Source organism: Nannobrachium achirus (genome assembly GCF_963921795.1).
Source record: "Nannobrachium achirus genome assembly, chromosome: 11".
In the NCBI taxonomy this organism is placed as follows: Eukaryota; Metazoa; Chordata; class Actinopteri; order Myctophiformes; family Myctophidae; genus Nannobrachium; species Nannobrachium achirus.
The window spans coordinates 51,141,444-51,163,943 of record NC_137820.1 but is presented as its reverse complement, the minus strand read 5'-3'; the positions used below and the strand labels follow the sequence as shown (position 1 = coordinate 51,163,943).

At 43.8% G+C, this 22,500-nt stretch overlaps 1 protein-coding gene across 1 annotated transcript in view; it reads right to left on the bottom strand.

Annotated features, from left to right (window-relative positions):
• Nucleotides 1-14,260, bottom strand: part of bcar1 (BCAR1 scaffold protein, Cas family member) — a 73,166-nt gene extending 58,906 nt beyond the window's left edge. The window contains exon 1 of the mRNA XM_080737710.1: nucleotides 13,761-14,260. Coding sequence (XP_080593836.1) covers nucleotides 13,761-13,772 — 12 coding nt within the window. The 5' untranslated portion in view covers nucleotides 13,773-14,260. The remainder of the gene's footprint in view (nucleotides 1-13,760) is intronic.
• Nucleotides 14,261-22,500: the final 8,240 nt, after the last annotated feature.

Here is a 22,500-nt window from a genome sequence, read left to right as displayed (position 1 = left end):
TGTGGCGACCTGATTTGCACTGTACTTGATGAGTTATTTTTCCTCTACGGCCAACTCTTCACGTTATGACGCGCTGTGAGCTTATAGATCGGCTATTTTTGGTGAACCTTCCTCCCGGAATAGGGATACTGGTTTTCAAGTGGTTAAACATCAAGTATAAAGTTATTTTCAGTCAGTTCTGATGGAAACAGATATTTCTCCTGGCTAGCCTACCGTATCTCAGGTGGAAATTGTGTGAAAGATGTGCGTATTTGTGTCACTCATGTAAGATTCTAAAAATGAACAGTGTAATTCAGGGGTGCTGTGGATGAAAAGGTTATTTACAGGGGTGCCCTGGGTCAAAAAGTTTGAAAACCCCTGGTATGGAGGATGAAGGTGAATTTGTCCACCTATCTTGCAGTTATCTAGGATTTTAGGTAATTATACCGTATGTCACAAAAACACTGCAGTATGAGAGGAGTATAGGCTTGAGGATGTACCTTAGCTAGGGACTCCATAGGGCAGGGGTCTTCAACAGGGGGTCCGGGACCCCTAGGGGGTCCTCAGAGTTACTACAGTGGGGCCGCCAAATCTTTGTGTGATAGGATCATGTTTATTCCATTAACCATTTGAACCCTAGCATCCCTATTTTGAGTGGAACATTAGCCAAAAATAGCAGATCTACAAGCTTACAACGCCTCGCGCTGCGTACTTGTAACTTGTAAGGCGTACTTGTAAGATTGTAGATCGGCTATTTTTGTCAAAGAGGTTTGTAGAGGGAAAAGAAGAGCAGACTAAGTATTTGACGGTTCAAGTGGTTAAATGTCTGAAAATACACAACATGATCACAGTGCTGTCAAACAAGTCTAAGCTGTCTACGAAATCTATGAATATAACACAATTTTATACAATATCTAGTGGGGGTCCCTGCTTCATTTCTCTCTCCGCTAAGGGGTCCCTAGCCTGAAAACGCTGACGACACCTGCCATAGTGTATTAGCTAGCTCAGCTGGAGCTAGCGAGCTAGCCATAGCTCTTAGCTAGGAGCTAATATGATGACTGCCACCAAAGATGATGACACAAACTGTCATTCTACAGCACAGCTGATAAAGACTTCTTCTCCTCCTCTGCTGGAGTCTGTATGCTGTTCCCAATCTGGGCCAAAGGGGACTGAGTCCACTTATATCTGCCATTCACTGCCTGACTCTGAGTCAAGGTTACTACCACCATGTATGTCTGAGTCACTCATATATTTCTGGGCCGGAACAAATCACCAGGCCCGGATCAGAAACCGATAACCAACCGTCGGGGCTCTTCAAAAGGGCACCGGTGACAGGCAGAGGATAAGGACACACTCACGAGGCTCAGACAAAAGCGGGACTGAGAGAGCAGCTAAATTACACACGCCGCCTTGAGTCACATACACACACCGCTGTCCTGCTAGATTATTGTCAGCGGTTGACTAATGACCACAGGGCTGTGAAGCGTGCGTTCCGTGTACATGTGGAGGTGGCCGAGGTGAGCGGAATACAGAACGGCCCCGTGGGCAGTGTGGATGGCAGAGGTGGGAACTGATGAACCTGGCTGACTGACTGACTGATAGACTGACTGACTGGCTGGCTGGCTTTATCCAGCCCTCCCCCTCCGCCCCATTGGTATGCAACTGGCTAGCTTTTACAGACGACACCTGTGTGCCCCTTAACTGGAGGGCAAGGAGGAGACCGGGAGATAGACTACTGTAGAGTGTGTGTGTGTGTGTGTGTGTGTGTGTGTGTGTGTGTGTGTGTGTGTGTGTGTGTGTGTGTGTGTGTGTGTGTGTGTGTGTGTGTGTGAGAGAGAGAGAGAGAGACTTGGGGGGAAGGGGGGTGTCACTGGAGCCAGACCACCCTGGGGGGCTTTGAGATATATGTGCAGGCTATGTCAGAGAGAGAGAGAGAGAGAGAGAGAGAGAGAGAGAGAGAGAGAGAGAGAGAGAGAGAGAGAGAGAGAGAGAGAGAGACACAGAGAGAGAGAGAGAGAGAGAGAGAGAGAGAGAGAGAGAGAGAGAGAGACACAGAGAGAGAGAGAGAGAGAGAGAGAGAGTCGGGGGAGACAGGGGAATTCCATCCTCTGCAGCAGGCCTGTCTTTATGACTCACAGTCAGTGAGTCAGTAGGACTTCTGTGTGGTGGTAATTAAAGGTGCGCTGACACAGTTAAGATCACTTCAGCGATACAAAATCACTAAGCCATCCATCCACACAGTGAGGAGGAGGAGGAGGAGGAGGACTTCAGCATCCCCTCTATAAGGACAGACTTATCCACCCCGTCTACTCTGGTCTGGAGGAGATGCCACCACAGCTAAAAGAACTTCATTATTATGCGTTTCAGTAGAGAGGAGTCAGCGTCACATGGTGTATAGACACTGCTTCACAGACACGTCTACCCTTAGCAGAGACGTTTCTGGGGAACAAGTGGGGAGAAAATAACAACATAGGTTTTTCTTTTCTCACTGCAATGCTTTGAGCTTTGAGGAGGTTCATCAGACACATTGTCTTTCCTCTTTTCACATCAGACGATTATGTCACGATGAAGATTTTTTTAACAGCGACGTTGTGGTCAGTGTAGTAGTCTAGTTCGCTACACAATGAAGTAACATTTAGGATTTGTGGCTGCCTTGCCAGGCAAAAGGTTCCTCTGGAGCATTTTACATGCAATCACATGCGTGTACTGTGCACACGTACTCACGCACAGATTGAGCACATAGTCAAACACTCACAGACATGGTATGGGGGGAATCCTCTTCATCTATTTAAAGACAGCACCGTTTCCTGGCCCCGCTAACCTCTCTGCTCCGAAATAGATTTGCCGTTACCGACTGCCGTTTGACGGATGTTCATAAAAATGTATTTTACTCTAAGAATTTGGAAGAACAACTGAGCTCTTGTTGGTTGGATCATTATATTGTTGAAAAGAATGGTAACTTCATATAATGTTGTCATTTTACTTCAACACTAACCCCTGGAAAAGATTGTGTATGTAATGTATTGTTAAGGGCTTGATATACTTTGTTGCAAACCGTGTCATGCACCAAGAATATCTAACATAGCTCTATCTAAAAACATAGATATTCTCAGAGGCACACAGATCCTTCTTTCTGGTTGGCTTGTCAAATACAGAACGTCTTCATTTTGCGTTGAGTGTTGTATAACACTTAGAATTATTCATTCCTTCTCTGTTTCTCTGATTCCTATCAAATACAACACTGAAATCTCTGCAGTGAGCTTTAAGGAACAGATTGGAAGAGACTAGTCTCAGAATAGCAGATCTACAAAGCTCACAGTGTCATGCTGTAATGCGTATGTAGTATAAATCACCCTTCTACCCTAGTATGCACTGGTGGATGACTGAGTGGTGCATCATCTGCAAGATCTAAAATGTATGTCGCTGAATCTCCATCCTGAACTTCCTGTCCTATACTTCCTAATAACAACAATTGCATCTTGAAAAAGCTTATGCTCATATCAATATATCTGTCTGTCTCCATAAACATGTACCCATTAACATTTTGTTTAGCTATCCTCATTTTTTTTTGTTATCAATTATTTTTATTTTCCATAACATGAAATTAGAGACATACATATGAATAGAACAAGAAAAAGTAAAACATTGATCAAAAGAAAAATGCAATTAACAGACAAACACAAACAATAGCAAAACAAGAAAAGGAAAAGAAAACCCACCCACCCCCTTTCCCCGGACCAACACGGAATGTACAATAGTGCATGCCTGTGCTAGGCTGTTACCACTATATAGTGATTTCTTGAATCATAGCCTTAAGCTTATCTGCAATGTCCGACCACATATTAATGTTTTCTTCTTTTGCTCCGTGTAACCTTGCTATCGACTGCTCTAAATATACTATATCTAGAAAGGTCAAGGCCCACTGGCGGAACGTTAACGTATGAGGAGGTTTCCACCGCGTAGCTACCATCTTCTTCGCCGCCGTTAATCCAGCAAAGAAGATGCGCTTGCGTATATTGTTTAGTTGCAACTGTGAGACGTCATTTAATAAAAATAAAGAAGGAGAAGATATGATATTAATACTAAAAATAGTTGAAAGTTTGGAGGCAACCATATTCCAGAATGACGACACATTTGGGCATTCCCAAACCATGTGAAGGAAGGTACCAATACTATTTGAGGCGCAGAGAGTGCAGTTGGGATTATTCAAAATCCTCATAGCACATAGTCTGCGGGGAGTTAAATAAGTCCGATGAACAAAATTTAAATGAATTTGTTGATGGTCTGGATTTCTAGAAGATAGCCTAATGTTAGACCATACTGTGTCCCAACAAAAGTCAGGGTCCAAATTTGGTACATCATTCCTCCAAACAGTATCAACAGATAGGGGCCCATAACTACAGTCTAATAAAAAACCATAGAGGGTGGAAACCAAACCTCTTGTTCTGTTACCATCACAGATAAACTCATGGAAGGGGTGCAATCTAAGGGGAGCTTGCCATGGGACCCCGTAGGTCCTCATGGACGTTCTCAGTTGGAAGTAGAAAAAAAGGGTATTTCCAGGCAGATTGAAGATGTCACACAAATCTCGAAAAGGTCGTAAACCATTTCTATCAAATAAGTCCCCTAATGTACGAATCCCCTTAGCCCTCCACCTTGGAAAGCGAATGGGGCGATCCTCGATTAAAAGTCTTTGATTATTGAACACTGGGGAAAATAAGTTCCATTTACAATCAATCTTACACATCTTTTCAGCTGCCCTCCATACTGCCACTAAATGAGAAATGATAGGTCCAAAGCGAACTTTGCATTGATGTGTAGTTATGTTTGAATAGATAAGATCTCTCAATTCAACAGGCTGCACTAAACTCTCCTCAAGCTCTCTCCAAGAAACCTTATTTGCTGGGTTAAACCAATTTAAAAGGGGGCGGAGCGTGAAGGCCCAATAATAAAATTTAAAGTTGGGCAATGAAAGGCCGCCATCATCTCTAGCACGTTGTAATAGAGAAAGTTTAAGACGAGGGCGTTTCCCTTTCCACACAAACTTAGATATCGAAGAGTGAAGCTTATTCCAGTATTGCGGCGGTGGTGGCAAAGGGAGCATAGAGCTTACAAAGTTAACCCTAGGAAGAACATTCATCTTTATGATTGAAACTCGAGCTTGGAGAGAGTTGGGCAAAGATGACCATCTATCTAAATCAAGACAAATCTTATTTAGAGTGTCACCATAGTTGTTCTTAACAATAGCCTGAAGAGAGGGGAAAATATCTATGCCAAGATATTTGAATTGGCTTACTACTGGGATTATGGGCGGCAGGATAGCAGATCTCATCTGATCATTTAGAGGTAGAAGGGCTGACTTCGTCCAATTAATTTTGTAGCCGGAAATGGAACTGAACTGATCAAAAATTTGAAGGACGTGAGTAATTGACTGTGGTGCATTCTCAATGAACAGTAGAATATCATCAGCATATAGGGAAATGCGATGCTGTGTGTTGTTAATCGAAACAGGAGTAATATCTGCAGACTGACGCACTGTCTGAGCCAAGGGTTCGAGTGAAAGTGCGAAAAGGAGAGGACTAAGGGGACAACCCTGCCTTGAAGATCTGCCAATCGTGAATAGCGGCGAACAGATCTTACCGGTTAGGACCATCGCTGACGGATTAGAATAAAGTACTTTAACAAAATGTATGAATGAAGCACCAAATCCCATTTTATCTAGTACAGCCCACAGGTAAGACCATTCCAGACGATCAAATGCTTTCAACGCATCGAGCGACAACACTGCGGCGGGGGTCCTCAGCTCCTTAGCCCTATCGATGATATGCAATAGTCGTCTAGCATTATCAGAGGCTAGTCTAGTTCCTATGAAACCTGTCTGATCACAGTGTACTAAGGTGGTCATAAAACCCTGCAAGCGACGCGCAAGCACCTTAGCAAAAACTTTTAGATCAGAATTCAAAAGTGAAAGCGGTCTATAGCTTGCGCAATCTGTGGGATCCTTGTTCTTCTTCAACAATAATGATATAATAGCTACATTCACATCCCTGGAGAAAGAGCCACTTTCAATTGCATATCGAAACATGTCTAGCATCAGCTGACCTAGATCTTCCCAAAAGATGGCATAAAGTTCAGGGGGTATCCCATCCAAACCAGGCGACTTGCCCCTACGCATTGCGAGCACAGCTTCCTGTAATTCCGCCAGATGGAGCGGTCTATCTAAGGCTTCCGCATCCGCCTCGCTAAGGGTTGGTAACTGTATGTTGGATAAAAAATCATTGCATACTGCATCATCGTGAATGACCTCGGAGGTGTAGAGCTCATCATAAAAAGCACGAAACGTGGCATTGACCTCTTTGGGTTCTGTAACCATGGCTCCCGTTGTTGATTTGACACTAACAATATCAGCAAAATGCTCATTGGATCTAAGACGTAAAGCCAGTAAGTGACTGGGTCTTGCACTATTAAAATAGTAGTTTTGCCTTGTGCGTTTCATTTGAAATTCTGAGCGGCGCTTGAGAATGGAGTTAATTTCTTTCTTAACTAGCTCTCTCTGGGTTGCTGTACTAACATCAAAGTTATTTTGGAGAGAATTATCCAAAGTAGAAAACCGAGATTCCAATTCCACCAGTTTGGCTGACCTTAATTTTCTCTGAGTGGACGCATAGAGGGTTGTATTACCCCTGATAAAGCCTTTAATTGCATCCCAAAGAATTCTGGGATCCTCAACTGAGCCTGTATTGATATTTATAAATTCGCGCAAACCAGTTTGAAACTGAGCTACAAATGCCGCATCGCGCAGCAGTGTGGTGTTAAACCGCCATCTAGGAGCTCTATCTATAACCTGTTTCAGTGAAGCAACACACAGCACCGCCTTGTGATCCGAGAGTGACATTGGGAGCAACTCTACCTTGGCAATTTTATGAAACAAGCTAACAGGGGCAAAAACGTAATCGATCCTAGAGAATGAAGCATGCCTACCCGACAGAAAAGAAAAATCTCTAACCGTTGGGTTCATTAAACGCCAGATGTCGAGTAAGCCAGTTGAGTTTGCCCAAGCACGTAGTTCTGCAGACGCTAGTGCTTGTTCTCTGCTTTCTACCCCAGTGGATCTATCTAGGTTATGTTGCCATGTTGCATTGAAGTCAGCACCAACAATGATTTTGAAATCCGTCAGTTCCAATAAGGTTTTAGTTAGTAATTTGTAAAACTCTTTGTCTAAAACATTTGGAGCATACACAGAGACTAGTGCTAGCATTTTACCCTCCAAGCGGATTTTAGCAACAGCTATCCTCCCGTCACTGTCAGACCAATCACCCAAAAAATCCAACCTAAGGTTACGTCTAGCCAATATGGCTACTCCCTTGGTTTTGGAAGAAGCAGCTGAAAAGGCTAAAACACGATAATGTTTATTAGCCAATCGGTTGGAATGCTCTTTTAAAAGATGAGACTCCTGTATAAATGCAAAGTCAATTGATTTAGATCGCAAAACTCCCAAAATGCTGGTTCGCTTATGCGGTATATTCGCTCCCCTTACATTGAAACTTAGAAATTTATATTCTGTCATAATTGTGGTTCAAACCATACGCACAGCAAGCACAGTAGAACATTTTAGAATTTCCTAGTTGGTCCCTCACAACAAACCTTCCCCACAGAAAAACAAAACAACCCCAAAAGGAACAGAAAGGAAAAAGCAACATCAAACGAACATAAAAAAACACATAACATTGAAGCTTGAGGGGGAAAACCCCATTAGCATCAGAGTGCACAAAAACAGTTCCCCACCCCATCAACCTATTAGTCAACCTTCATTTCACTCTGTCAGAGAGTGCAAACAAGTAACTGCCCAAAAGTAACCATACATTGCCCTCTGGTGATTATGTAAATATATAACAGATCACCAAAGTAAAAACAACAACAACAAAAAAGTGCCTTCTTGTGGCTGAATAGCTCTCAAACATTCCATCCGCTCAAATTATGATCAATCTCCCCACTTCATATCACTTAAATAAATGAGAATGGTATGTTAACATTTCTAGTAAAGAAGGGGGAGAGAAAAAAGAAAAGAATAAAGGGAAAAAAAAATGAGGGGACTATAACAACTGTAATAATAATAATCAGTCCAGCACTAGGCCCACCTAGAATGTGATAAAGCCCTATAAGCCACGTTAATGCAAATAACCAAACACTTGTGACAGATAAGTGGAAATAAGGCTGTCACCACGACAAGGCACTAATATAATATTAATAATAAAAATAAATAAAAAGGAAATCAGTGTATATGATATAAAAAATATATGCACTTATATATGTAGTTAGAAATAGAAATTAAAAGCACATCCGGGGGCCATATGCAGCAAAGCACACACAGTGTTAATGCATACTGCGCCACATACAGCCCCCCCCATGCATCCATGTATACAAACCACAATTACTAATTAGAAGGGGGAAAAAAAGAAAGAAAAGAAAAGTCTGTATACATAAGTATTTACATAAAACACAGTTATGTATGATCAGGAAACCATATACAACACAGCACACATAATGCATACTGCGCCATATACAGCTCCCTGTACATGCCCAAAAGGCCAGTGCAAACTTAGATAAATGTCAATCATATTAGTTAAGTCTGTTTCCGTCTTAAACAGTAAACTACCATACTTCAAACAATGAACCTACCCAATCACGACTACAAAAGTAAATATCCCAATACAGAGCTCCCCTCTCCCCCCCCCCCCCCCCCCCCCCAGACAGCGGATCCACAAGCACGTAGAGCCAACGCGCCACGAGATCGTACATCCGCCAGCTATTGAGATTAGAAAAAAAAGGAAAAAAAAGAACGAGTCAATGAGCCAGGGAGAGAGAGAGAGAGAGGAGAAGCAGAGATAGGTTAGAGAGACATAGAGAAAGGGCGGGTGAGAGCGAGTGGTCTCTGGAACCGCGGAGCCTTCACAATTTAGACCATATTATTTATATCTGTTTCACCTTAAACAGTAGGCTACATTACTCAATACAAAGGCCAAAGCCCAGTCTCGCCCTCCTACCCGAGAAAGTAGCGTTTTAGGAGGCATAAACGAACCATAAACTAACAACCAACATAGCCGCCATTACCTAACAGAAAGAGAGAGAGAGAGAGAGAGAGAGAGACACACACACACACACAGCGAGAGAGAGAGCCATAGAGAGAGAGAGAGAGAGAGAGAGAGAGAGAGAGAGAGAGAGAGAGAGAGAGAGAGAGAGAGAGAGAGAGAGAGAGAGAGAGAGGGAAAGCCGAGATAGATAGAGAGACATAGAGGGAAAACGAGAGAGAGAGCAGGCTCCGTCTGAACCGCGACACGGAACCCGTTAGACAAAGCTTAACAGAGAGAGATAAAACCCTCTAGACCTATATAGTAAGCAGCACAACGCTCAATAAGAGCAAAGAAAAGGAATACAATAATAACAAGAACAATGTCCATTATATTCAAACAAAAAAGACAGTGAATTATGCTTATAGCTTTAGCAGCCCTAAATCCTCTCTCCTTGCGATAACCTAAATTAAAACGAGTAACACCCATCTGCTTACAGATCTTGTTAAAAAATAAAATATATCTTATTCTTCGATACAAATAAAATAGGTATTATGAAACGAAACACTTGAAAACACAACGTCAAGTCAAATGATGAGTCCAAAACAATAAGTAGGCTTACATTAACAACTCACCCTTTGGGGAGGAGGAGGAGGAGAGAGTGAGGAAAGAAAGACGCTGCGTAAAAGTCATCTCCAAAGTCCCAGCCAGCTTACCAACAGTCCATTAAAGGCAAAAGGATATCACATCGGCAGAATGTGTTTGAAAGCACGCGATCACGAAAGCAAAAGTGTCCCTGGTAAAAGTTAGTTCTCTGTAACTGTCGTCTCATCATCCCGCGTAGCTAGAGTCTCGTCCGCAGCACCTGGAGTCTTGAACTTATCCTTGCAAAAGGCCAGAGCTTCCTTGGGTGAGTTGAAAGTAGAAGTCGCCTCATCCACGGTTATCCAGAATTTGCTCGGGTGCCTTATTCCGTATTTCACTCCTTCCGCGGTGATGGAACGTAGGAATTCCTTTACTGGCCCGAAAGCTGCCCTTCTCTTTGATGTTTCAGCAGACCAGTCGGGGAAAATATACACCTTTTTGCCATTGTATGTCAGTTGGCCTGCTTTCCTGGAGAGCTGGAGTATGCGTTCCTTTACCCGGAAAAAATGGATCCTTGCCAGGAAAGCCCTTGGCTTATCAGAACGTGGATTGCCGGTCCGATGAGCACGATCCACCTCCGGGGGGGAGTCGGGAAACTCGTCGGGGAATGTTTTCTGCAAAAAAGACTGGATAAAGGCCACTGGGTCAGTCTTTTCTAGCCCAGGAGAGATCCCAATCACTCTTATGTTGTTCCTACGACTCCGGTCTTCTGCTATGACGAGCTTCTCCTCCAGATTAGCACATCTTCTCTCCAATTCAGTGATACACATCTGCAAACTGTCCATGGAGGAACCAAAGTTCTCAATGGCCTCCCCATGTTCAGCCACGGTCGTGTTCAGCGTGGCGACTGCAGGACGCAGCTCCTTTCCGAAGTCATCAATCTTCTTCAGTAATTTCTTCTCCAAGCCAAGCATCATGGGTTGAATAAAACCATCCATAAACTCTTTCAGTGATTCCTTGAGGACCTCGCGCAGCATGCTCTTTGTAACCGGAGCGTCAGCGTCGCCCTGCATTGCGCCGGCCATGTTGTCAGCGTTTGCGGTCGGAGACCTGGTACTCCTCGACCTCGTGTTAATCGTATTCGGCATGAAACACGAAACAACTGCAAAAACAGACGCTCACCAGTGTTTTGGGCGTTTAAAGTCTCAAAAGAACTATAAAGGCAGTAAAAAATGGGCTTAAAAAATGTGAAAACTATGCACCTCCACAGAGCTCAACAAACGCGTCCTACTCGGTCGCCATCTTGTCGGAACTCCTAGCTATCCTCATTTAAACAATAGTGTATTATAATTAAAGCAGTGGTATAATCTTGCTCGTACTGTATGTGCAAGAGGAAAAAAAACAGATTGATAATGCTATAGATGAGAATAATGTCTTATGGGGATTATTCTCAGAGGCACACAGAGCCTTCTTTCTGGTTGGTTTGTCAAAGACAGAACAAGGCTTTATTTTTGCTCATATTTCTCTTTACCTGACGGTAGAATTATTCATTCGTTCTCTGTCTCTCTGATTCCTATCAAAGGAAACACTGCATCTCTGCAGTATGCTGCAACCAACAGATTGGAAGAGACTAGTCTGAGTACTCTGAGAAATGCACAAATGAGGAATAAGCTGTGTGTGTGCATGCGTGCGTGCGTGCGTGCGTGCGTGCGTGCATGCATGCATGTGTGCATGCGTGCATGTGCAAGTCACCAGAGTCCCTCTGCAAGTACAAACTGTTGCTGGCGATAAGACAAAAACGGTGTTATTTATTTAAACGGGAAGACTGAGCATCAAATTAGCCTTCAAGTGAAGCCCAGCTCTGCAGTACTAGTTCTGCAGCTCTGCGGTTCTGACGGTCAATGTCACTGCACTCTGAAAAGTTTATGGTAATAAACTTGAAGACCTCAGCTGGCACAGAAACTATATTAAGTGACTGTTGAGGCGTGTGATTGCTTTTCACTGCATGGTGAGAAGAAGCAGATTCAACAACAACGGCGTGAGTGTCGACGTTATTTATGTTATTAAGCTGTTAATTACACATCTATTGCTGATGTACAGTACAGTACAGTACAGTACAGTACAGTACAGTACAGTACAGTACAGTACAGTATGCATGCATGCACGTGTGTGTGTGTGTGTGTGTGTGTGTGTGTGTGTGTGTGTGTGTGTGTACGCACGCACGCACACACACACACACACTCACTTATTTCAAAGTCAAGCCAACAGACATGTGCAGCCACACATACAGGAATTGTGTGTACGCAGTAAAATACTCAAATATTCATTTTGCCGTCAATCCCTTTCTCTAATGTTATCTCCCGCTCTCTTTCACCCAGGCCACCGACCCACGGTCAAAATCTCAAAGATCACCACAGATATGATCTCTGGTCAAAAGGAATTACACTGCATGGGAGAGAGAGGGAGCTCTCTCTCACACAGAAAGTCATTCTTTCCTTTGATTCTCTCTGTCAACTTTTACTCATTTAACTTTTCATCAGCATCTCTCTCAACTCTTTCTATACTTGTTTACTCTCATTATTATTTTTTTACAAAGAAAAGGGTAGGTCCACTTCACTCTTGTTCAGATCAACCAAATCCCTCTTTCGCTCTCTGCAATCTTTTCCCTTTCCGTTCTCCCTCCTTCCTTCCCTCCGTCCGTCCGTGGGTCCGTCCTGTAGCTATAAAAACCTTAATCTCTCTGAACTTTCCTCTGTGTCAGCAGAAAGAGCACAGAAGAACAGCCCGTCTCTCTCTCTCCTCTCTTTCATTTCTTTCTTTCATTCTTCTTTTCTTCTAAGAGCCATAAAGCACCCTAACCCCTGTCCTAAGTACAGTGAGGCTTACATTAAAAACGCCAAAGAGCAACAAGCAGAAAGGAAGATTCCTTTGAAATGGCTGAAGCTAGTAAAGCTCTTCTAAGCTAAACCGAGGGAAGTGAAGATATAAAAGCTACAAGCATTGTGTGTTGTTGGCTGTGTGGTCAAAGTCGTGCTGGCTGCCAGGCTGCTAACTGTGGCGTCTGTCTCTCATTGAGACTCTCCTCGTTGGCGTGGTGTCGCCGAGTTGCACCAAGTCCGAATGTGTGAGAAGTTTAAAAGAAAGGACAGCCTGTGTGTTTTAAATGTCAGTAATGAAAGCCCCCCCTAAGGGGATTATGGGAACAACAAAGAGGCAAACTTCTACTCAACACAAAAGTACACAATACAAAACTCTTTGCGAAGGACACAACATGTAAAGTTACATGAAATGTTTCTTCTCTCTTTCTACATGTACTTACAATGCCATGACCTCAGATTAAAGAGGTGTCTTGAGAAAACAACAACACGATTAGAGGTGTCTTGAGAAAACAAGAACACTATTAGAGAGGTGTTGCTTGATAGAAAAGACAAACAACATGATGACTATAAATGAGTGTTGTCCCCCGCAGTAATCTTCCTTTTGAAAACCTTTGAAAAACCAAGCAGACTAGAGAAGGAATACTCCACCACACATGACAGTGGACACATACAGTAGCAGCATGTTCCTGAATATGCTTTGAGTGCACATATTTAAAGACAATGAAAAGAACCCCCAGTCGACTTCAAACACCATTTCCATCCTTAATCTAAACATCTATCACACAGACCTGCGCACACATGAACACACGTACACACGCACACGCGCGCACACACACACACACACACACACACACACACACACACACACACACACAGGCAAACAAGGCTAAACCAAATACACACTCGTTCACCCTAACTGAGAGCCAACAAAAGGTTAGGAATCCACAGAAAAATGCCCCCTACCACTCCTCCTCTCTTCTCTTCAGATAGAGAACTCACCCCCCCTCTTCCCCCCTTTCTGCCCTCACTAGTAGTTCACAGCTGGGGTATTTAGCAGGTCCTGCTAAAGCGTTCACACTGCCCTGACATCACACACACACACACACACACACACACACACACACACACACACACACACACACACACACACACACACACACACACACACACACACACACACACACACACACACACACACACACACACACACAGGACAAACAGAAAACTCTCAGCTACTAATAAAACTCACCAGATAGTTCATGGTGTCCCTGCAGCAGTGAGTCAGAGCGACTCAGTCAGTCGGTCAGACAGACACACAGACAGACAGACAGCCAGTCAGCCAGTCAGAAAGACTGGTACGGTCTATCCCCAGGCAGGGCAGGTTTTCAGCCCCTTGTACTCGTTCTAACAAACTCAACAACCAGTAAACCAGGCCACGGTCTCCTCTGTGGGTAGCACATCCACCAAAGAAGAAAAAAAAGAGAGAAATCTTCTCCTTCCTCCCTCCTCCTTCCACCTCTCTCTCTTTCCCTCCGTCCTGTCCTGTCCTGTCCTCAGTGTCCCGTGTCTCTCCGTCTCACCCCGGTGTCCCAGGCAAGGCAGCAGTCACAGTATATAGTCTGTCCCTCCACCTCGTCTCTCCCAGTGGCTTGTTCTGTCCTGTTCCTCTCAGTAGTTAGGCAGATCCCAACACATTCTGGCTTCTCCGTGATCTCACACGGCAAGAATGAGACCGCTGCTGCTGTCCCATTTACTTCTCTCTCTCTCTCTCTCTCTCTCCCTCCCTCCCTCTCCCCAGCCTTAGGAAAAGAGGGAAGAATGTGTCCGCAGTAACCCGACACCGTCAGTTCCTACACAATCCCCACATTCCCTGTCCCAGCTCACCATTGGGCCAAGGTCCTCTACTTATGCAAATGAGCGTTGCCCTCTCTCTGTCAGTGTCTCTCTCTCTCTCTCTCTCTCTCTCTCTCTCTCTCTCTCTCTCCCTCTCTCCCCCTGGCTGTGAGAAATGGTCAGTGCTATGGATGTCACTGACTTGCACACTCTCACACACATGCACACGCACGCGCGCGCGCGCACGCGCACACACACACACACACACAAACACAGAATGGATGAATTGAAATAAAGACATACAGAAATGAATTCAAACAGAATGAGTGAATTAGGTTTACATACATATAACATTGCTGTCGGGCAGAAACCTTGTATCTTAATATTTCTACATTTTATGTTTTTCCCCCCGTAAATGAATGCTCTACTTTGTCACACTACAAGTGTCCCCACAAAAGTAGCAAAAATAGCCGATCTACAAGCTCAAAATGCGTTGCATCGCGACGGTCAGTCAGCCAGACTCACCGAACTCTGAAAATTAACAGTTTTGGACATACAAGGTTTCTGCCCGACAGACAACGATGTACCGTATATATCCATCTATCACCTGCCTTTAACCACAAATGATTCAGTGTGAGGAATGCACCTCTCACCATCTCACGTTGGACTCTCTTCTCTGCCTGTCCCCGCTGGCAATGCATTTGACATTTGCATGACATTTGGACGTCCTCCATTAGAACACGGTATGGCAGGAATGTAGCCTGTGTATCAAAGAGCAGTTTTATGGCAACGCTGATTCATTTGATAGTTTATGGTAGAGGATGGAGCCAGAAGACAGTTTGATGAATATGACCAAATTGGTCTAATGGAAAAGTCAGCAGTTAAGCTAACCTTTCAGTTTCAAATTAAGTATTCTTTCAGTTTCAAATTCACGCTGTTCCTACTACCCATGACATAGTTGGGTAGAGCTCTGGAAGAACTCCCAGTGAAGACTGAAGAGGCACAGAGAACAAAGCAGGAGGGTCAATAACATCTATTGACCTACACACACGTTAGTTAGATCATGAGCTCATACTATCAGAGGGGTCAAGGGTCAACCACAGGGCAGTCTCGCTGGCTAGTAGAATCTTTCTGGTTAGTTCTAACCATACTGTAGACTGTGAAAAACAAGATGGGGTCTAAGAGCAGCGTGGCTTCCCTGTGTGGCTGGGCTGTAGACAAAATAAAATAATAAACAATACCAAATGCCTCGATATTGATTGAGACCGTAGGTTTACTATGAAAACTGTCACATCTTGTCCGCATATCTCTGTCACGCCTGTGGTTCTATGGGATCGTCTGTGGTTCTATGAGTTTGTCTGTGTGGTTCTATGGGTTTGTCGCTCTGACATCATGCTCTGATGTCACTGTGATGTCAGGGGAACCACTCTTAACAGAATGGGTTTGCCGCTCTGATATCACGCTCTGGCTTGATGTCCCTTTTATGCCCCTATCGCTGATGTCCTCACGAGTCACACTTGCGAATTAATTACGTCCTTGTCCGTTTTATGCCCATATATGGAGATCCCTGTCCCAATGTCATCAATATTATGCGCATATCTGGGAATGCACATATTTGGTAATTCCCATATATGGGCATGTTCTGACATCACACATTGTTGACTAGCATTGCAGGGGTCTCCATATATGGGTAACTGGTCCAATATACATCACTGGCCAGATGGCCAAGAATTGGCACGACCTCGCCGCATGTCACCCTGAGGCGTCTTACTAGTATTGTGACGATAATATAGACATTATGGTGATAATATATAGTCAATATTACTATATTTTAGTTCAATATTTCACACAAAAATTTAAAGCAGTTTTACAACCACACAACGTGTTCTAAATAGAACCTGGTATCTGGTTCTAACCAAATACGTCTGAGCATGTTACTGTAGCTAGCATGTGCTTTTCGGTGTTGTTCTAGATTTCACTGCTTTCAGCTCAATTTTGCCTGTATTATTTATTTTAAATGTTTGGCCAAATTATGAAAGCTTTGTATAAGCACCATGCTTAAAGCTATACTGTGTAAGTTGCTCACCTAGAGGTCAGTAGCTCTATAGCAAACCGCGGTCGCGTCCGCGTCTTTCGGCCGTTTTTCGCCGCGGACCGGGCCTCACACCCCCGCGTCTGCCTCCACCTCGCCGAGATCTATCTTTAGAGGGGTCCCTGGTTCCTGTGCGTTCAGGCATTCCGGAGAAACGAACTCCTTCACCCGAGTAAATGCTGTTGTTATGTTGAGGCAAGCTACACGGGCGCCTACAAATATGGCCGCCGTATTGTGATAGCGACCCCACTTCAAGATGCGCTGTGATTGGCCGGCAGTGTATAACCCTCGCTGTGATTGGCCGGTAGTGTATGATGACGTAATTTTGCCGGGAAATCCCGCCCCTGTCACGGCTAAGTAGAAAACATATAAAGAGAAGGCTTCAGAAGCTGAAAATAACGGAGTGGGTGTTCTAAAACTTTAGCGATTTAACAGTTAGGACAATTTTAAGATTTGTTTTATAAAAAAAGTTACATGGTATAACTTTAAATGACGCATTTTAAATAATTGGACCATATAATTAGCAAATGCAATAAATAAATAAAGGTTGATACTAATAAGGCCAGAAGTCGAATGATGTAGGTCATGTTTGTAAAAAGAAAAAAGAAAAAAAAAAGAAAGTTACAGTTACAGGAGCTCACCATGTGAACTGATACCCAGCATCAGTACTGTGGATAATGGCAAGATGTTGGCAAGAAGTAGAGGATGTCAGTGTTACCACATGGGAAATCTTTCCCACCTTCCTCAATGTCTAATGTTACATTAAAGTTCTCACCCCGACTGAACCTCACTGCTGACTGAAGTTCTTTTGTGTCACATCAAAAAGCTTCCTCCCTAACAAAACAACATCCTTTGTTGACCTTTTAGTTCCTCCTTTCGGAACTGAGATTCTGTCACTAGTATCCATGACAACGGGGGCAGATCCTTCTGGTTCTGGTTGGCTAGGCACGCGCACACACGCACACGCACACACACGCACACGCACACGCACACACACACACACACACACACACACACACACACACACACACACACACACACAAACTTGAAGATGTCATGTACTATATCGTCACTGTCGGGCAGAAACCTTGTATCTCCAAGTTTCAAGTTTGTAAGTTTTTTCACAAGTAAAGCCCTCATACAAGGCTGTCGCACAAAAGTAGTGAAAACAGCCGATTTTCACTAGTTTAGTTCATTTTTAAAACGATAAATACAAAACGAAAGGTCTTGGACATACAAGGTTTCCACCCGACAACGACGACATATAGTCTGTGTCTCATGGGAGCTGTGACATAGTCACTGTCACTGGGTTGCTGCTCTCCCAGGAATAAGATTCAAAAGATGGGAGATCAAATCACATCACAGCTGCCAATAACCAGCTTAAGGCACGCACACACACACACACACACACACACACACACACACACACACACACACACACACACACACACACACACACACACACACACACACACACACACACACACACACACACACACACACACACACCCACACACACACACACACACACACACACACACACACACACACACAGAGAGAGAGAGCATTAGACTGACTAGCTGTCACACAATTTCAATTATCCCCTGCCTCCCTCCACTCACACACCACTCTCACTCATCAGCTAATGAGTACAGTCCATCGTGCCTGCACAAAACAAACAAACAAACACATACACACACACCCGAGCACGCACACACACACACACACACACACACGTGCGCGCACACACACACACAGAGTTAAAGGGTAAACTACCTGTCAACATCCGTCACAGACGAGGACAGCGAACACCAAGCCCCCATGCACCCCCTGCCACACGCGTGTGCACACACACACACACACACACACACACACACACACACACACACACACACACACACACACACACACACACACACACACACACACACACACACACACACACACACACACACACACACACACACACACACACACACACACACAGAGGGTGGCTTCCCAGTGGTCTAGCTGTACATCATGCACAGACATGTGGCTTTTTATAGCACCTAATTCATTCTACACAACAAGGGGGAGTGGAATAAATATCATGTTTACAAATAAAAAACAGAGAAGGTTTCAATGGTGCTAGCTAGGGTGTCTTGTCATCAGAAGATCACAGATTTGAATCCAGATATCAATTCAGTTCAGAAACAAAAATGTGAACACATTATTTTGTACTGTGTACACAGAAAAAAAATCAGTGTTCATTTTGTATATCTGATAGTGTACAAATGAAACCATAACGGTCCAATTGATAAAAAGAAATCTAATTTTAGTAATCATTGCTATATACTGTAAGTGTTTGTTCAGTAACAGGGGGTCTCACCGTCTCTCCCACACTTTAGGGAACAGAAAATGCATTTTCACTTCAGGTGGGACACCAATTTCATCCAATCAGGACAGACAACACATTCATCAGCTTCAATGTCATAGTGTTTCAGTTCCAATACTGTCTGATAATATCTATGTTTATTGTGTATTCTATATGAGTTCTCTCTCCTGATGGGATGAAACTGATGCTGGAGAGATGTGGAAACCCTACTGAACAAACCCATAGCAATCCTTACTAATGGGAATATAGAAATATTTAACATTATTTTAAATCAATGAATAGATAAATAAATGAATAACACAGCACCTTTAATTCCAACATTTTGAGACTATTTTAGAGGCGTTCAACTGAAGCCAGATCTCGAACCCATTATTTTATTCAACATTGTTTTGTTGATTGCCTTGGCATCTCTTGACAGCAGATGTGTAAAAATCTCTCTCTCTCTCTCTCTCATAATTGCCAAACAGTAGTTGTATTGTGCAACGCTACTGAGCACTGCTCAAGACATCTGCCCAGCACGCACAGCATTCCAAACACCTACATTCACATGTATGCATACAGGCTCACAGCCGCACGCACGCGCACGCACACACGCACGCGCACACACACACACACACACACACACACACACACACACACACACACACACACACACACACACACACACACACACACACACACACACACACACACACACACACACACACACACACACACACACACACACTAAGTACACATGTAGGCTGTCATGTTACAAAATATACAACATGCTCACAGTCACACAAAAGCACACACACACTTGGCGTACACGTGGACATAGACGCACAGTCGCACACATGCACCGAGACGCACTCTCTGTGACTTCATCACTGTCCGCTTTGACCTCGTCACTCAAAACAACTGGAGGCTGTCACATTGACCTAAAAACGTCTGCCATGCACAACGCCTCCCATCCAGGCACACGCAACCACAATAATGACATTATACATAATTTGTTGCTGTCAGGCAGAAACCTCTTATCTCCATAATTTAACTTTTTATGTTTTGTTTTTACCCTGCTTTGTCATACTCCTTTATTCATATTTTATCCTATTTCCCTTAAATTATCCCTTTAAGTGACCAGTCTAGTTAAATGCAATTTTAAAAATATATCTTCATCTCTTTTTGTGTCTCTCCAAGTCCAAGTCCAGCACTTATCATCTGTGACCTTACACCTGACCCCATCACTGGCTTCATGGCTTCACTATTAATCTATCCATTCTCCTCTCTCTCTCTCTCTCTCTCTCTCCCTCCCTCCCTCCCTCTTTCTCTGTCTCTCTCTCTCTCTGTGGCTCTCTTCAGATGGCTAATAACTTCATTATCTCCTCATAAATTAACCCTTTAGGATTCTGTCCTCCAGCCAAGCATAGCATAGGACATCCACTAATTAATGAACCTTGAGTGTGTGAGCGTGTGTGTGTGTGTGTGTGTGTGTGTGTGTGTGTGTGTGTGTGTGTGTGTGTGTGTGTGTGTGTGTGTGTGTGTGTGTATGGTGTGTGCATGCGTGCCAGTTTTAATAATGCAGGATCATAGACACAATAAAAGACTAGTTTTGAAGCCAATATTTCAGCGGATTCAAATCCACCATCTTGGATTTCCGGTCACATTTCCAGAAACAAATGCTATTGCGTGGAAGGGCAGGTCTTCACCAGTAGAACCCAATCACAAGCCCTGAAAACATACCCTGCTTTATGATACATTTATAAATGAATGGGATCATAATTTACTGAATTTACAAAATAATAATTTACAAAAACTCATATCATGCTGTGGGAAGAAGACTTGAAATTTCAACTAACTTTGAATTTAATTTAATAAAACCAAGAGTAAAGTGTAGTAGGGGAATCAGGAACACTGTTAACACTCTTATTAACAGCTGTTAATGAGTGTAGGATTAATAATACAAGGACTTAAGAGTGAAAGAACACTATTATCGAGTAAAGAGCGCCAAAATATTGAAACAACAAAACGCGTCAGCAGCACCCGCTGGTGAAGTGAAAATCTTCCACTGCACCTCCCGAGCAATGTGAATGCTTTTCTGACTCCATGCACGTTATAAACCTTTTTACAAAACACCAATGATTTGCATCTCCTGTCATAAAAATTATTGCGACCGTAGGTATGAAAACCTGCAGATCATGTCCGTCCGTGCGTCATGCATCATGTCAAGCTCCATATATGGCCAAGATCCCTGATGTCATCAACATTATCCCTGATGTCAACCATATATGGACATATTGTGTCAGTCTGTTGTTTCAGCACGACCTCGCCCTAAAGCTTCTCGCGCTTCGGGCATCTTACTGGTATTACTAATAGGAATCTAAATGACTTAAAGCTATACTATGTAACTTTTTTAATAAAACAAATCTTAAAATTGTCCTAACTATTAAATCGCTAAAGTTTTAGAACACCCACTCTGTTAATTTCAGCCCCAAAAGCCTTTTCTTTATATGTGTTCTACTGAGCCCGTGTGGCTGTGAGGGGGGTTGCATTTCCCGGCAAAATTATGTCATCTGCATCATTCTGTATACGTGTCTCCCAGATCATACACTACCGGCCAATCACAGCGCGTCTTGCCGTCTCTTCAGGAAGTAGCTTGCTTCAACAGCAGTGTTTACGTTGGTGAAGGAATCTCCCCCAATCCTGGTCTAAAAATGACAGGAGATGGCTCTACGGATTCGTATCGGCGAATCTGGTGGTTCTGGTGGTCCGCGGCGACTCCGGGCAAAAAACAGCCAAAAAAAGCAATACCGCTACCGACCAGTAGTTGAGCAAATTCCATAGTATAGCTTTAATAGCTGATCAATGCAAAACATGCTAATCTCTTAGTAGAAGGTGCACTTCCTCTAATCTTAGGCTATGTACACTATCATGAAACAAATGTAGTGTTGTATGGTACCACAGTCACATACTGTACATGAACCACAGTGATTGTGTTTGGCACTGCATAAACATTTATTCATTTTTGGCCGGTGCGAACACATTTCAGCATCAAGCCCTCATTAGGGTTTGGTCTGGAGTGCTGCCATCGCCGTAGTACCAGTTGTAACATGCTCATCTATGCTCATCTGTCTCTGTGTTGGCCTGTCTGTCCATCTGTCCATTGATCTACAGTCCTGTTCATATCTCTCTCTCTCTATCCGTTCCCGCCAGGGGGAACTCATTATTTCCAACTGGCGGAGAGCTTGCATTTGCCCCTGTGTGTGTGTGTGTGTGTGTGTGTGTGTGTGTGTGTGTGTGTGTGTGTGTGTGTGTGTGTGTGTGTGTGTGTGTACGTGCGTGCGTGCGTGCGTGCGTGCGTGCGTGCGTGCGTGCGTGCGTGTGGTGGCCACGGTCATCAATGTGTCCGTGGCAAGACTTGGCTTTGTCTGTGGCAAATTCAAGATTTTGTTTTTACAAACCATTATAATGTTCTTATTTTGATCATAAGTCCCAATTGCCGGGAGCTGTGACGGTTCTGATTGCGACCGTAGGTCGCATTTACTATCAAACCCTGCACAAAGTGTAAGTCAGTCTGTCTGTCACACCTCACACGTCACACTATTGCCCTGCTCATATCTCCGCAACCGTTGCCCCGATCCATGCCAAATTTTGCACACACGCTCCTTGCCTGCCAAACTACAACCTCCAAGGACCCCCGGAGCTCCAGGG